The 17336-nt window shown below is 42.8% G+C and overlaps 1 protein-coding gene across 5 annotated transcripts in view; it reads left to right on the top strand.

Moving 5' to 3' along the window:
• The window catches only part of KCNK2 (potassium two pore domain channel subfamily K member 2), a 164511-nt gene that overhangs the window by 51634 nt on the left and 95541 nt on the right, over window positions 1-17336 (top strand). For 2 of the 5 annotated variants that reach the window (XM_019738110.2, XM_074322151.1), the window contains exons 1-2: window positions 10508-10647; window positions 13590-13900. In XM_019738110.2, the coding sequence (XP_019593669.1) occupies window positions 10602-10647; window positions 13590-13900 (357 nt within the window). In that variant the 5' untranslated portion in view covers window positions 10508-10601. Of the gene's footprint in view, window positions 1-10272; window positions 10648-10897; window positions 11085-13589; window positions 13901-17336 lie in introns of those variants that run through there. The other 3 variants (XM_019738112.2, XM_074322152.1, XM_019738111.2) reach the window with 3 other exon arrangements.

Raw genomic sequence — 17336 nt, 5'->3', positions numbered from 1 at the left:
CTGGCACTCAAGGAAAGGGGAGCAGATGCAGTAAATGAGAGGCTCCATCCATAGGTGATCTGGCAGGAAGGTAAGTATTCATGAGACAGGGCAACAGGGTTAGGGATGGGGTGAAGTGAGGGACGCTAGCTCATGCAAGTTCAGGTTTGCTTCCTGTCCTGATGTCAAATTTTGAACTTTTTCTCATTGTGGATTTTTTGCATTGATATCAATTTTTAAAACTGTGTGTTAAAATATTTATCTTGATTATTGTGTTTTTGACACTCCCTTACATCTTGCGCCCTCCAAAGGGAATGAATGTTTCACCCTCCTTGCCCTAGTGCTGGGGATGCAGGGTTGTAATTGAAGCGAGATGTTCCCACACTTATAAACTCAGTAAACAGAATCATTGCATTTTATTGTAGATGTCACCGCACAGAGTTTCTGATAGTTCCTTAACCCAGAGGCTGCAATTATGGTGCATTGGAACCATGTTCAGCCTGCAGACAAGTGTTATTGTCACCATCATTGTTTATTTTAGAAAATTCAGTTGCCCTCGTTTTGAAATGGAAAGATGTCTTCTAAAACAACCTGGATATCTGACTTCTCATGAAAAATTGGATCTGTGTTCTTTCATGGCAGTAATCAACTAAAGCTGAACAGAGTATCTCCTCAAGTTCACTGGGCGCATTGCATATGTGTGTGTTACTGCCTGGTGCTATAGGCATTGAGATTTTGAGCCTGGATTAAATGCAGGATGCTTTCAATAATACCTCTTAAAGATGGACTTTCATTCATTTAATAAATACTGGGTTTTGTGCCTACTATGTGTCAGATGTGGCTGAGGAACAAGATGCCATGGTATCTTCCCTCTTGGAACTCGTTTTAATCTCTTAGGCAACATTATGGGTTTTATTATGTCCCCAACCCCAAAAGGTAGGCTGAAGTCCTAAACCCAGTACCTCTTATGTTACCTTATTGGGTCTCCACAGAGGTAACCATGTTAAACTGAGGTCATTAGGATGGGCCCTAAGCCAATATGACTGGAGTCTTTAAGAGGAGGAGATTGGGACTCAGACAGTGTGAAGACACACAGGCAGAAGATGGCCATCGGACTGGAGTGATGTATCCACAAGCCAAGGAATGCCAAGGAATGCCAAGGATTGCTGGCAAATGCCAGAAGATAGAAGCCACAGGAAGGATTCTCCCCTAGAGCTGTCAGAGACAGCGGGGTCCTGCTGACACCTTGATTTCTGACTTCTAGCCTCCTGAACTGGGACTATAAATTTCTGGTGTTTTCAGCCATACAAGTGTTTGGTATTTTGTTATAGCAGCCCTAGGAAACTAAGACAGGCAGTTACCAAGTAACGATTTGAACAAGTCCTTTATAACAGTTGTGATCAGGATAATGAAGGGAGAGTATGGAGTGTGTTGAGAGTGGCAGGCTGGTCTTGTTAGGAAGTTAGGAGGTTATGGGGTCTGTTCTGAGGAAGGTCTGTTTTAGCTGAGGTCTGAAAGATGAGTAGAAGTGACTTTCTAGTAGTGAAGGAAACAAGCACAATTTAGACTGGAAAGACTGAAGGCTCCTAGGAAAGAACGGGTAGGGCATATTCTAGAAACAGGAAACCAGCTGGTAGCTGAACCACAGAGAGGAAATTGGGGAGCCTGGTGAGGTGGGCTCTATATACTAGAGTGTATTAACTTCCTAGCTATATTACTTTGGGGAAGTTACTTAATTTCTCTGAGGATAATAACAGTATTTACCTCATATGGTTATTACAAGGATTAAATGAGATAGTAAATGAAACAGTCTTAAAAGAATGGCTGGTGCCTATGACTCGATCGATGTTACCTATTGTTATGATTCCTGTTTTTCTTTCTTGTTGTTACCATTAGTATTGACAGGGCAAGGATATTCAGGGCCCTTAGCATGTTGGTCTCTATCCTGATGGCAATGCGAAGATAATGTATGCTTTTAATCAAGGCTTCAACTTAACCAGATTTTATTTAAAAATTTTTTAATTTATTTATATTAGTTTCAGGTGTACAAAGCAATGTACTAGTTAGACATTTAAACCCCTCATAAAGTGGTAACTCACCCCCCAAGCTACTACTCCTCTGCCATCTTATATAGCTTTTACAATCAGATTTTATTTTTAAAAGATCCATCTGGCTGCAGTGTGGAGAATAGATTGGACGTCAGTGGAGATGAGGCCACTGGCGAAAGTTCCTGGGGACAGGTATTGGTAGTGACAGTCCTGCCTTGATCACTTTGCAGAATTTGGACAGATCATACAACCATCTTAACAAAATTTGAAATTCCACAAAATTCTGCCTTCTTCTATGTTTTAGGATTTTCTTTTAGAACAAATGCACCCTGAGTGATATATGAAGTTTTATATAAATTATTCCCTAAACTAGCAGTTGGCCTTGGGCAAGACTTGTAGGTGCTCATTTAATTATAGACATACACACACAAAAGTATAAGGGAAAGCTAGATTCTCTATATATGATAAACTGAAGATTTTTGGTTATAGGACACATCAAAAAATATCTTTAGGAGATTCTAAATGAGGCAGGTATTTTTTTTAATTGCCTTTATGGCTTGTGGCCTCATTTTAGAAGAGAAATTGATTTAGTCTTCACAAACCACATGCACTACTATCAGAATTTGTGTTCTCAAGTGAAGGCAAAATGCAGGACTGGCAAGTGTTCACAAATGTAAGTATTAAATGAAGTACTAGATGTGCTGAAAATTCACTAGGTAATAACAGCCATCAAGAAAAATTGAAAATGCTCTGATTTTCTAGATGTATGGTTGATTTGAATACGAAACATCACATTTGATTTAATTAGTTTGCCTAATATTGGTAGACTTAAAAAATTATCAAATGAATTCATTGTCAGTGGAGGATTTACCTGTGATGCCAGAGGTGGAAAGGTGGAAAATGTTAAAGTCTAGATACATACAAGTAAAATGTTCATTTCCTAGTGACAGTTTATGATACTCAGTTTTGAAAAGGCAAACGAAATCTGGAGCAGAATTTCCTTCGTAAACTAAGTAAGTTCTAATGTTTTCTGAATTTATTATGACAATACCATTTTATAAGGAGTTCTTTACAATGCCCTATTCATTATCCTATTCCCTGGTGAACAAAATTGTATGTGAATATTAGCTTACTTTAAAAAAATAAGTGTGTACACTGATTAAAGCACCCACGTTTATATCTGAAAGACGGGGTTTTGACGTACATGAATTTTCAAAACTAAAAAGAAATCACACAGGGCCAAGAAATAACATTTAAAAAGAGACTCTCGTTTACGTTTAACAAATCTTATCTTTCTTCATATTTTTCTGTATATGCATTTATTTGAAAGTTAGCAATATATATGTATATATATATATATATATATATATATATATACACACACAAAGCCATTTAAAAAGATATTGCTAAGTGTTATATATTTTAGAGTGACTACTTTTATTTTTTACAAAGTGAACTGCTTGATTTTGATGCATTTTATGAAGTTTTTATGGCAAAGTGGCATTTTTACGTTTTTGAAAATGAAGTACTGTAATCAGGAACCTCAGCAACTCAGCGAAGTTTTACTGAATAGACATAGACATAGTTTTTCTACCATCATTCTTTCTTTATTTTAACTCCATCATTACAAAAATTTGGTGTATCTTTGTTACTACGATATATCCCCAAGAGCTAGAAAAGTACCTTACTGGTACACAGAAGGTGCCTAATAAATACTAGTTGAATGAGTGACGAAATATATTTCTTGTACCATAAATGACTTAACACATGTAGGTAGTAATGTTAGTGGAGAGAACTTTTGAACTGCACACCTCTGAGATTGGGATTGAATGGTGATGTGTGCCAGTGCCTGCCATGATTTGCCAACCTAGTTGGCAGAGAATCTGAGTTGCCCACTAGCCCAATTTCTCACCAGTGCAGAACCGGCCTCTGTAACTTTGAGCTCTCAGAACAGAGGGAACCCAGATCCTGTTTTTCATTCAAGATTTTTCATTCGGGATTCTCAAAGTATGTTCCTGCATCAGCATTCACCTGGAAACTTGTTGTTCATGCCAGTCCTCAGGCCCCACCCCAGACGTGATGCATCAGAAACTCTGGGGGTGGGCTCAGCAATCTGTTATACAAACCTTCAGGTGATTTTACGCACTCTCAAGTTTGAGACCCACTGCTCTCTAGACTATGCATGTATGGGTACTGCTAACATCTACCTCTTGTCTCCCTTTTCTATTTTTACAATGAGGTCCACCTTCCTTTCTGATTGACACATTTTAATTTTAGAGACATGAGTACTTCAAAATTAATGAATTTTGTCCTTCGAAGAATTACCTTTTTAAAGTAATTTGCATAGCTTGGTTCTAACTGACCCTTTATAAACTTGCTTGGAATTTAACTCTTGGAAGTTGTATTATTGTCGATTGCAACATAACAAATTACCCCAAAACTTAGCAGCTGAAACAAGAACCATTTATGATCTTGGTTTGTGAGTTTCAAGAATCCCAGAGGAGCTAACTTGGGTAGTCCTTGCTCAGGGTCTTTCAAGGGATTACACTCAATGTGTTGTGGAAGCTTACAATCATCGCATGTCTCAGATCTGCTTCCACTCTCTCTTACACACATGGCTGTGGAAGACCTCAGGAGATTCACTCCCAGGCTTACTTATTTGAGCCTCTCCTCAGGTCTGCCTGATGACATGGCAGCTGGCTTCCAGCAGAGGGAGAGGGAATGAGAGAGACCAAACAAGAGGGAAGCCACGGTCTTCTTATAACTGTATCATGGAGGGGGACCTCCCATCACTCGAGCTGTATTCTGTTCATTGGCAGCTCACATTCAAAGGGAGGGAGTAACACAAGGGCATTAATACTGGGAGGCAAGACTCATTGTGGGTCTCTAAGATAGAGACCTCCATATAGTTAAATTATTTCTCACTTTCTCCAATTCTTTGTATTGCAATGTTCAATTAAGACTCTTAATTTCTGGTGTCAGAAATCTCAACACAAACTAATTTATCCAGAAAAGGCAATGTGTGCAGCTTACGGTGTAGTTTCATATAAGGAATTGATTAAAGGTTGTTACCTGGACCTGGTCGTTTTGGTTCTGTTTGCTCTGTATTGGCTCCATTCTCAGGTAGTTTGTCCTCTGTTATTGGCATAAAAGCCTCCAAGGCTTTGGGGCTCAAGGTCAGTGGCGTAGCATGAAAGTCTTGTTTCCCAGAAACTTTGACGTAAATTCCATTGACTCAGTGGTTCACAAGCCCATGCCTGAACCAACTGAGAGACTGAGGAATCATGACTGTGTTGGCTAAGACCCAGGACACACTGCGCCCGCAATCAGGGATGAGTCCTGCAAGCTGTGACAGGGGGAGGTCAGTGCCCTCAGAGGGACCACAACAGGCAAGCATTTCACTGAAGTGACTGTCTATACTGTCGTCTCCCCACCCCCCAAGTTTGCAGCCAACTAGAACCTCTTGGAAAATGTCCACCCTCTCCCTCACCATTCACTCCCCAACCTGGTGGATCACAGGGCCCTATTGTTCTACTGCCACCTCTCATCCCCTCTCTTCCAAGTCACCATGACTCTCTCACCTGGGCTAAAGCCATGATGTCTAAATTCACTGTCTATATGCTTACATTTTTGTTTACCTTTTGTCTGTCCTCCACATAGAAACCAGAGTGATTTTTTTAAAATGCCATCTAATGAGGTTAGTCCTCTGCTTAAAATTCATCAGCGTCCGTCCCGTTATTAATTAAAATCAACGTGCTGCAATGACCTGGTTTTTGCCTGCCTCTCTAGCTTGATCACTGTTCACCACCAATCCTCACTCACTGAGCTCCCCAAATTCTCTAAGCTTCTTCCTGCCACAGGCTTTCCACATGTTTTCCCTCTGAAGAAGCCCTTTTTTTACATTCTGCCTCTCTGTCTCCATCCTTGCTTATCTTCAGGGTCACTTTTTTAGCCAGGCCTTCCCTGACCCTCCAACATTATATACCTTCATAGTACTTTGTCCCTTCTCTTTATTGCACTTATCTGAGTTTTCATTTTGTTTATCTAGCACCATTTCTGCTCTAGACCATAAGCTTAATGAATGCATCAATCTTGCTCTATCTACAGAGCTCCTGTTTGCTACCTAGTAGACATTCAAGAAATATTTCATGAATGTGATTCATTCTCCCTCATCTTAGACTTGATCGATTGTGTTTTTCAAAAGGTAAAATAAATGGCAAGATCATCATAGAGTTGGAATTTGTTGGTGGTCTTGCTTGGCCCCTGGTTCATGATGTTAGATGAAGCACAGGAGAGAATTTTATTATAAAATTCTTTGGAGGACCTACAATGTTAAACATATATATGCTGGTTCACTTTAATTCTTAGAACAATTTCTTGTGAGTTCAATGTATTATCTCTGTTGCGTAGATGAGGAAACTGATGGTCAGAGAGATAAAGGGACTCCCTCAAACTCACATTTACTGTGAGGTAATCCCCACTGCAGTAAGCACAGGTTCAAAAATGGTAGAGTTAGGACACCACAGAAGTCACTTTGATTCCAACATTCCAGGTCTGATTGGATTATGGGGAACACAGTGGCATGCTCATTTGTTTTTTAACTATGGCATTTTAAGTAAGCCAAAGTCAAAGGCAAAATAAACCTAAAAGTGAAGTCTTGTAGGTTTTGGTGTTGCTAGTTTGAGCAGAACAACAGCTATGAAAGCACGAGGAGGGCAGTATAGAATTTTGGGGAGCTAAAGCTTTTTATTTCAGGTTTTCCTATCCATTAAAATAAAGATCAGGGGTGTCTAGTAGTCCCGCAGCATGGAAGAAATTGCATCTACGTATTCTTTGTTATGCTTTGTTAGGATTTATATGTATTGAGTTATGTGGGCATAAAATTAAACAGGATAAACCATCCCATTTCCTTGTTTCTCCAGTTGCAATGATACACAACCTAGCGTACTTCCTTTTTTGACTCTTACTTCAAAGCCCGTGAGTAAGTATGTGTTTGGCACAAGAAGACTCTTAAAGGGGTAAGGTACTTCTTGAGGGGCCTGTGAAGGGGCTGCAGTGGAAAGCAGGGCTAGATCAGTGTGGGGACTGGTTTCTTGGTTCTTTCAAATTGCTTGTGAGGCTCAGGTTGGCTTGGTGGAGTGATTCCTGCTAATGTTACAGTTTACATTTGTTTTTAAAACCTTGTTTTAATGTCTCCATAAAGCAAATCCACCCACCCTCTCCCCTCAACACACTATATATGTGCACTTAATGTGAGAATAATGCAAAAGGGAACATGGAAGACAGCTACTTCACATCAATTGATAAAGAAAAGGAGGGAAAATGACATTTCAGCATTTGGGACTGGCGATGAGTACTACATCCCATGAGTCCTCTTAAAGGGAAGCACTATTGTGGGGACAGAGCCAGGAGACCCCGCATGACACCCTGCACAACAACCATACAAGTGTCTGACAACCATACAAGTGTCTTTAAACCGTGAGTTAATCCCCACTGCAGTTAAGCATCAGCCAGTTTGACAGAGGATCAGTGCTTGGCAAGGTATTTGCCAAAGGAAACAACTACAACAAAAATCACCGACTCGTTAAACAAAAGGGGGAAAATAAAACAAACAGACAAATGAAAAACCCAGAACACTCAAAGTGTTTTATTTAGGATCATTTCATCTGGAGAACAAAACCCTGTGACAGGGCAGAAAATGATTCTGAGGGTGGTGAATTCATCTCATTTCCTATAGACGTAGGATACCCTGGAAGGAGACCAGGTGGCGGATGTCAGCAATCACACTTTCATTTAGATGTTAATCACACACCTATTTAGTACCAGTCACTGGTTATTGTGGGTAATATGGGGAATAGCATGGCTAATGACCTCCCTGAGCTTACAGTCTAAAGAAGCACAATACAACGTGACAAGTGCAAAGTTCAACGTTACTAGTACAAAGTCAATGATAGAAGCATAAGTTGCTATCGGAAGCAAATAGCCAGGATTCAGGAGACATTTCCAGACAACTGGGAATCGGAAGAATAACATCTGTGGTGGTTAGTTCTGTGTGTCGATTTGGCTAGGCTCTAGTACGCAGTTATTAAATAAAATACTTATCTAGGTATTGCTGTAAAGGCACTTAACATCTACAATCAGTTGACTTTAAGGAAAGATTAGGTGATGTGGGTAGGCCTCACATAATCAGTTGAAGGTCTTCTGAGCAAACCTGCGGTTTCCCAGTAAAGAAGAAATTCAAGACTGAAGTATCAACTCTTGATTGAGTTTCCAGTCTGCCAGAGCTTCCCTAGGACTTGCCAGCCCCCACAATCCCATGAGCCAATTCCTTCAAATTAATCTTTTACACACACACACACACACACACACACACACACACACACACACTGTTGGTCTGTTTCTCTGGAGAACTCTACTGATACAGTGTCTTAGTCACCTAAAGTTGGACATAGGATTGGGGAAGGTGTGTGAGGGAAAGTGACAGTATCCAGGAAGGCCTGGAATTGAAAGAGAAGCAATCAGGAAGCACATTATATGTGACCTGGAGAGTTTGAAAGGGTTTTAAGTTTGAGAGTGAGAGGAACTGATTCACCTTTTTAGAAAGGACATCCGATTATATTATTATTGAGAGCAGAAGTCAGGAAAAACATATTCAATTCCAGCAGGAAGGAATTCCTAATAAGGAGGACGGTTTTAATAGGAGAAAGAGGTGCTGCTGAATCTATTCCAGAATTTTTTTTTAAATTGGTGTTTTTAATCATTAGTGGCCACAGTCTTGCAAAAGGGTTACAACGTTCTTTTTCCAATCAAGTCTTTCTGCTCTACCTTACATCTCCCTCACGGCTATAGCTGTCACTAAGAGGTTCTTGTAACTGGGGAAAGAATCCCATCTGGCCAAGCTGCCTTTCTGGAAGATAAACTCTCTAATACAGCGGTAGAGCTGGGAGGGTGGAGGTCAGCTGGGGATTCCCGCTGCGAAACTGGAAAGGAAGAGAGAGTTTACAAACGATCAGAGAAGTTCCGCTACAGCGTGTGTGGGGTGAGAGGACTCGCCTATTACAGCGGCAGCTTGCATTCTGTGCGCTTTCTATCCCTCCTCTGAGGGTTCGGTTCCTCTGCCCCCATCCCCATGAGTTCAGCTGCCCTCGCTCGGCGGTTTACGAGTCTGGGCGGGGTCTGGTACTTGCCAAGCCGGGATCTTGATGGGGAGGTGTGCCGGGGGAGCCCAGTCAGACAAGGTCCCAGGGCTTCCACCCCGCTGCTCTACCAAGAACATTCGCTACCTCTGTCCCCAGTAAAGGGGTCTTGCCCTGAGAGCCTAATCGATCTTTCTTCCATTCCCTCTGCATCCCGCGATGTCTTCACCCTGGCTCTTGGTGCGTTCCCCATCTTTTTGGTCCGGAACATTCATTCTGATCAGAGGTCTCTGCCAAGTTCAAGCACACTTGGGGATGGGGTGGGGGTTGTTAGTGACTCGATAACTCTTCCCCAGGCGTAGATTTGAAGAAGCCAGCACACTCATTACCGGCCCCACTCCAGGGGTCTCAGGGCGCCAAAGGGGGCACTTCTCCGTACAACCCTGGCGTGGGGGGGGGGTGCTAAAGGGAAGGGAGGATGCCTATGTGTAGGGGTCGGAGGACCCGCGCCCCAGGACTCGGCTCCATACCCCGCACGGGAAAGAGATGGGCTGGAGCCCAGTGTGCCAGAGTGACAGTGGGGATCTGGGGAAGGGGCTGGAATAGTGGAAGGGGCAGAGAGGAGGAGAGGCAGCAGGTGAGCCCAAGGGCTGTGCCCCCAAGCGGGCAGGCGCGTCGAGGGAGATTTTGGAAGGGAGCATCGGCAGGGGCGACACAGGCAAGGATTGGGATGGCAGAGGGTGTTGAGAGGCGAGCCCAAGGGGGGGGGGATGGGGGGGAGGGAGTCTAGGGGGACGGAGTTCCGAAAGGAGGGAAAGGAGCCGGCAAGGGGAGAGTGGAGCGAGCCTGGAAGAGAGAGCCGTGGAGGGCGGCCGAGCCCGTGCCAGACCCAGCGCGGGGCACGGAGGGCTTGGCCGGGGGAGACACACAAAGACATGCGAAGAGGGGCTGAGCGAGGCTCGCGCACAAAGACGCCCGGGCGCACTGCCGCTGGGGCTGCACCGACCGCCCCCGCGCCGCGCCGCGCCACGGCCGGGCCAGCGCCGAGCCCGGGGCGGAGCGCGCGGCAGCTGCGGCGGCGGCGGCGGCGGCGGCGGCGGGCGGGCGCGGGACCGGGCTCTCCCGGTGACCCGGGCCCGGCCGCAGGCGCGCGCGGGGGCGGCGGCGCCCGAGCCCAACTTGGCCTCGGCCTCGCCCTCTGCCCAGCCCGCCGGTGTCCCCTCCTTCCCGCGATTTCATTTCTTCTCACGCTCTCCCCCCCACCCCCTCCCGCGTCCAGCCCCGCTCTCCCCACCTTGTAAAACAAAGCCGGGGAAAATGCCTGCCCGTGCAGCTCGGAGCGCGCAGCCTGTCTCTGAATAAGAAGTGAGTACAATGGCGTGTTTGTAAAAGGTTCAAGTCCGTCTTTTTCAAAAACATTGTGAATGCTGCATGCCTCATGCTTCCCAGCGCCTCGCGGGAGAGACCCGGCTATAGAGCAGGAGGTGAGACCCCGGGTACCCCCCTCCACCTCGCGCCCCGCGCTTTCCCGCCCCTGCCTGTCCCGGGAGGGCGGCAAGTGCCCCGCTGGCAGCACTGGGAGGTTTTCCACCTTCGTTTCCCGTCCAAGGTGTTGGGTCATAATCTGGGGTTGGAAGCAAACCTATCCACGGATCCTCTCCTCGCTGCCTCTCCCTCCCCCCTCCCGCTGGTGCCTGGGGGTTTTGCATATGCCTTGGGTACGGATTTGAGACACCTTGGGGGAGTTTCCGAAGGAGGAGCAGGGTCAACCCTTGGGTGTAGCCGACAGGCAGGACGCATGGTGACCCTGGTCACACTTGTTGCCCTTTGCGTGGTGGGACAGGCAGTGGTGCTGAAAAAAGCTTGCTTCTCCTGGTATTGAGTCGTCCATGGAACCCAGGAGCGAAGAAGACAGACCTGGGTGAGGATGGGAGACCAGGATTAAAAGGAGACTGTGATGCGCTGGGGGCAGAGGAGGGAGGGAGTGATGGTGCAGAGTGTGTGGAAGGGGCGAATCTTTGGTTCCTTGTCCTAAGGACCTTCTCTTCCTGATCATACATCAAACGACTGGAGATGGAAACCTAGATGGTTCCCCATATTAGACCGAGAGGAAAGGCTGTTGTTTTGATTTTGGTATTTCACCAGTTTCTGCCCATTCGGCCTGCCAAATGTGCATTATAAATATTTCTGCTAATTAAAAAAAATCAATAGCTTAAAACAATTAAACTCCATTAGGAAATATATTAGCTTAATACACACACACACACACACACACACACACACACACACTATTATTTTTTTTATCCCCTTTCTCCAAAAGCGTGTAATGATAATGCCTTAGTTTGGTATGGGCTTTAGGATTGGGTTTTGGGAGCATCGAGGTAAACAATCTTGGTGTTTTCTAGTTCTAGCGAGTTGAAACCATGGATGTGAAAAATCAGAAATATGAGAACACAGAGAACTGGAGAGTACAGGCTTGGGAAGCTTCCTTCAGCGAGATCATTTAGAGCTTCTGTGTGATTTTCTGTCATTTTTATTCCCCCAAATGGCTTAATTTTAGATTATGATCTTTATTTTTTGCTCAGACTCACTGAGCAGCTTGAAGGTGGGGTGGCTAAACAGGAGATGACAGTGATTTTTCCTATTATCAGCATTTCTATTTTAAAAAGTTTTTTTTAATTAAAACACTAAACAGTGCTAATTTTGAGTTACGTTTATAAATATTGGATGTTGACGGTGTCTACTAGTGTGGGGCTTTATTCGGAGCAGGTGAGTGTATCAGAAGGGAAACTTGTACAGACCTGTATATAGCAGGTTGAACCATAGGAAATTGCTGTAATGTATGTATGTGGAATTTCCTCGTGGAGCCATGGGTACAGTTATCTCATCAGAGCTCTGACTTCATCTCTTTAAAGTCAGAATCATTTAGCGCTTTGCTGGTTGAGGAGCCCTGTGTTATCTGCCATCATTTTACAACACGACTTAGGTCTGGCGCTTCACATAGCTTTGCTTGCAAAGCTTTTTGATGGGCAACTGAAGATTTATTTTATGAACTCAAACTGTTGTAGTCCTACATCTTAATTCTCAATGGTAGTCAAGAGGGCAGGATATGTAGCCATGCGAAAATTGACAGGCTTTATTCCCTTCTTATCCTTAAGTAATTTGAGGTTCTTGTAAGGTATTTGGGTGTAATTCCATAGGGATTTCTTGTATGCTTACCTAAATGTCTTTTAGATTAGGTTATCATTTACTAGTGTATTACATACACTAGTTTTACTTACAATAATTGTGGACGTTAAATCTATTATTCTGGTTGAGTTAATGGCCTTTTCAAATCTCCTATTTTTCGGCCATTCTCTTACCCCTTTGGTTCAATGTTGCCTTTCCAATCAAATATATTGTAGTAGATGGCTTATTTTCCCCCTAGCAAGCGGAAGTATAGTATGTCTTGTGTATTTTCTAAAAAGGAATCCATTAATGATATTTTCGAATAGCTGAGATGAATAATAAATGGATTTAGAGTCACCTCAGAGTATATGGGAATTTGTTAGAGAACACATAAATCCACTCTAATGGAGCAATTATCTTTGTACAGAACAGTAGGGTCCAAAGTATGAGACAAGGTTTTAATTTTTGTGTATGCGATAACATTCACTGTTGAAACGGCAGGAACTTGTCATGTGTTGGCTGCACCTAGGATTGTGCCACAATGGGTAGCAATGCTTTTGTTTTTATAAACATGTCAGAGATTGAATAACAAAATGTAGAGAATGCTTAATCATAAGCCCACTTTAGAGGAGAAAAAAAAAATGATTGGGCTATTGAGTAGTTTATTTACTACTGTGTTTTACCAGAAAATTTCTAATGTTTTTGAGCAACAATGTTTGGGTCACAAATTTACTCATAATACAGTTCCTTTATTATAATGAATGCTTAAATAAAACTAGAGAATGTTATTAACATTGACTGCTTGTGTTATAGAGTGTTAAGTACTTGAGAAGAGAAATAAACCCATGAACCGTCTTCATGAGTACTCAAATATCTGGTTTAGTGTCATCAACTCTTAGGAGTTCAGTAAGTCTTCGCTGTTTAGCATGGTAGACAGATATAAATTTTGAATTTAATTAGGAAGAACGCAGGCATTCCTTATTATTATTATTTTTTTAACTTTTTTTGTCCACCTCCTGTTTTTTTCCTCCCATCTGGATCCCCAATGGCAGCAGAGAGCTAAGACCCAGCCCCCTTTCCTTGAACCCATATATATGGTCCTGGATGCAATCTAGCGGGAGCACTTCTGGTTTAGTTTCCAGACTCTCCACCGGGAGAACCAGCAGAGTTCAGTCAACCTTTGCTGACCCCTTAAAGGAGTCCGACCATTACCCCTTTAATCTCCTCCAACCTAATCCTTATTCTCTCTTGTCATCAGTGGCGGCACCTGACTTGCTGGATCCAAAATCTGCGGCTCAGAACTCCAAACCAAGGCTCTCGTTTTCCACAAAACCCACTGTGCTTGCTTCTCGGGTGGAGAGTGACACAGCCATTAATGTTATGAAATGGAAGACGGTCTCCACGATTTTCCTGGTGGTCGTCCTCTATCTGATCATTGGAGCCACCGTGTTCAAAGCATTGGAGCAGCCTCACGAGATTTCACAGAGGACCACCATCGTGATCCAGAAGCAAACATTCATTTCCGAACACTCCTGTGTCAATTCGACTGAGCTGGACGAACTCATCCAGGTAATGGCACACAGGAGTTGTTACTCCGTCCGGGGAAACAAAGAGTCAGAGTTTGAGGAGACAACTCATATCACAATGCTGACCTGATGTGCCTATAGGGGCCCTCGTCGACTTTTCTCCTTAGCGTCGACTTCTTTTCCTCAGTTTGTCTCCTTTCTGCACGTCTTACCTCTTTCCTTATTTCTGCCATCTTTTCTTCTCCTTTTCGTTTCTTCTCCCTCCCACTGTTCCTTCTCATCCTCTTCTGTTCCATATTTCTGTCCTGGTGTTTCCCTGCTTGCTTTCCTTTTGTCCATGGACACGGCTTATCTTGCTGGAGGCCCTCCTGATTAGATGCCCATTGCCTACCAAGAGAGTTTGCGTGGCAAATGGGAGGAAAACATAAGGCAGACAAAGTGTATTAATTGTGGCAGTGACAATCATAAGATAGAAAAGATGAGTTTGCGCTGTGACCCTCTTGAGATGGGCATCCCCCGTGGTTAACAGGCTGTCATTCACGTCTTTAATTTAGTCAAAGTATAACCCTGATAACTGCCTTGTTTAGGTGCCATGGGAAAGTAATTAGTCAGTGCTTCTCTAAACCCCAACTAAAAGCAATTTACTACTGCACAGACAAATGGAGTTTTCAAATAAAAACTAATTTAGTTTTAATTTACTCTATAATAGCAGGATAGTATCTTTATGGAAAAACATTTTGTTTTAAAACTTAATCCCAAAATGATTTCAAAGTTTCAGTTAGGCTCCGTGGAGATGGCTATATTTTTGTTGGAGATTTCTTTTGCATAAAACATAAGTCAAACCAAGAATCTTGGTCAAGAAGAAAGCCCTCGAATTTTTCTTTCAAAGAGCGATCTGACTGGTTGTTGAAAATATTTTAGTTGAAGACGTATTCCTTTTCCTATAGAACCGATTTTTCTTTCCTCATGTAAGTCAAATTGGACTGAAAATTATCCGTGAGTCATCATCTGAGCATGTTCTTCTTCTTAAATTTGGTTTTACATCATTTTAATGATTTGGAATAGCAGATCGAGGGAAGAAATTATTACCGGTTTTAATCTAGTTTCTTGTTCTAAGACCATTCCTCTTTGATTTCCTCTTGCCGTGGATTCCCAAAGGTTACCTCTGTCCTTCATACCCCTCTCTATTTATAGAATACACATCCAAGTGGTTATTCTAGTTTTTTTGGAAACTGTCAAAGCTATTAGGTTGGTGCAAAAATAATTGCGATTTTTGCAATTATTTTTAACCTTTTATACTGCGATTACTTTTGCACCAACCTAATAATATTCTCTGACCCTCATTTAGCTCCTACCACATTCAGACACTTCTGCATCTCACCTATTTGACTTAAATTTTGAAAAAGCTCCTCACATCCTTATATACTGAATTCTCTGCTATTGTTAGATGATAGGGGCGTTTTCCCAATTGACGCTAAACCTGACAATATCACTGTCCCACCCGCCCCACTGCCAGTTCCTACATGAGATCACTTGCACGTCACTCTCTTTGTGCCTCCTAATCCTAAGAGGTACCAAAAATCTTTGAAGAATCTCCTTAGGTTTTAGAAGAAGAGTTCTAGGTTGTCTTGGAGGTAGCGTGGAGTAGAGATAAAAGCCTAACCTTTGGGGTCAAATAGATGTAGTTTACACTCCTATTGAGTACTTTAACGAAAGTGTCATCTTGAATAAGTAATTTTCCTCTCCACACTTTCAGTGATCTCTCTGCAATGAGGCAGGAATACCTGTGAACGAGGGTTGCTGTGAAGAGTAAAGACATAATCCAAGTAAAGCATTTAGTCCTTAAAACGTGTTAGTTTTGTTTTCTGTTGTCTTCCCACCTCTACCCCATCACTTTATTTGATTGAAGCATCTGATTCATCTGAAGTGAGGCAGTTGATATTGGGCAAGAAACCAAACCAACTAAAACCCTGAAATTTCAGGACAATGATGGAGTTAATTTGAAAATAGTCCCACTGTTCAGTATTGCCCAGATTTATTCAGAATTGTGAAAATAACTTGAAGGTCATGGCAGGTGGGGACAACATGGAGGTGGAAACTGATCATTTTTGCTACATTGTTTTTGGAATAGCCTCACACAGAGCTCAATATATGACCTAATTTTTTTCTGCCCCACACAGGCAATCCACTTTAGCTTTATTAATAGTCACTGCTGATTGAGTATTTTTACTTCTTAAAAATCTTTTTTTTTTTTTTTTTTGCTTATTCAGTGTTTTTCAATGCAGAAGTTGCTTATTGTTTATTGTCATTTCACTCACCTTTATAACCTGATGGCTTTAATAAACTATTTTTTCCTCTTTGACTATAATTTTTTCTGATAAAAGAAATCTTTATGATGGCGTGGCTTCAAGGACCAAGATCAATGTTTAAATAGGGAGGTAGGCAAATCAGCCAGTGATCATATATTAAAATGACATTTCATTCATATGATTCTCATAAATTTCAAAGTGTTTTTCCGCATTTATTTTCCCATTTAATCATCCCTTAAAACCTCATGAGTAGAAGTAGATATCATATCTTTGTTTCTAGAGATTTATTTTGTTCCTTAGATTGAGCCATGCTTCCTTGTTTCTTTGTGTGCCTTGTAACTTTGTGTTGTGATCCATCCATTTTAAAAAACAACCACGTTTCTCAATCTTTGCAGACTATGTACAGGGAAAGACTTTCACCAATCAGCCCAGCTTGAAAAGCCTCTCAGACCTTTTTCTGTAGATTTGATTCCTCTGGATTTGTGACTTCCCAATTAGATGGATTTGCCAGTTTCTTTTTTCAGGCGCTTGTAATCTCTTGCTACCTCTGGTGTCTGTCTGCAGTACTGCACGTTTTGTGTATCTGCTAGAAGCCACTCAGGTCTCTCTTATTCTCAGTGGTCTCCAGGTTTCTAGAGTATACTGCATCCCCGTCAGCACTCTGAGTTGGGCAAGACAGACACCATTCCTCTGGGTAGTCCTCCAAAAAACCAGAATGTTGGATGCATACTCCACACTTCTTTTTCCCCCTGAGAGAGAGGTCACCAAATTCTGTCAGCCTCTGTCTGCTGTACCATGGGGCCTCTGGTGCAGAGGCAAACTGCCCCGCTCACTTTTGTTCTCAGTATTTCCCAGGCATCTAGAGTGTGCTGGGTCCCATCAGTGCTCTGAGACAGGCAAGACAGAAAGTAGTCCCTTGGGCAGCACCCCAAAAACTCAGAACATTAGATGCACGTTCCAACTCTTTCCCTTCCCAGGGAGAAGCCTGGGGCTGGGAGTTTTCTTCCAGTCATGCTGTGCTGAACGATGGGAAGGACTACAGTGATCTGAAAGATAATACAGGCATACCTCGGAGATAGTGCTGGCTGGGTTCCAGGCCACCACAATAAAGCGAATATTATAGTAAAGCAAGTCACACAAGTTTTTTGGTTTCCCAGTGCATATAAAAGT

Source organism: Rhinolophus sinicus, linkage group LG17, assembly GCF_036562045.2.
Source record: "Rhinolophus sinicus isolate RSC01 linkage group LG17, ASM3656204v1, whole genome shotgun sequence".
In the NCBI taxonomy this organism is placed as follows: domain Eukaryota; kingdom Metazoa; phylum Chordata; class Mammalia; order Chiroptera; family Rhinolophidae; genus Rhinolophus; species Rhinolophus sinicus.
The sequence above is the reverse complement of the archived record's forward strand: the minus strand, read 5'-3'. Positions and strand labels throughout refer to the sequence as shown.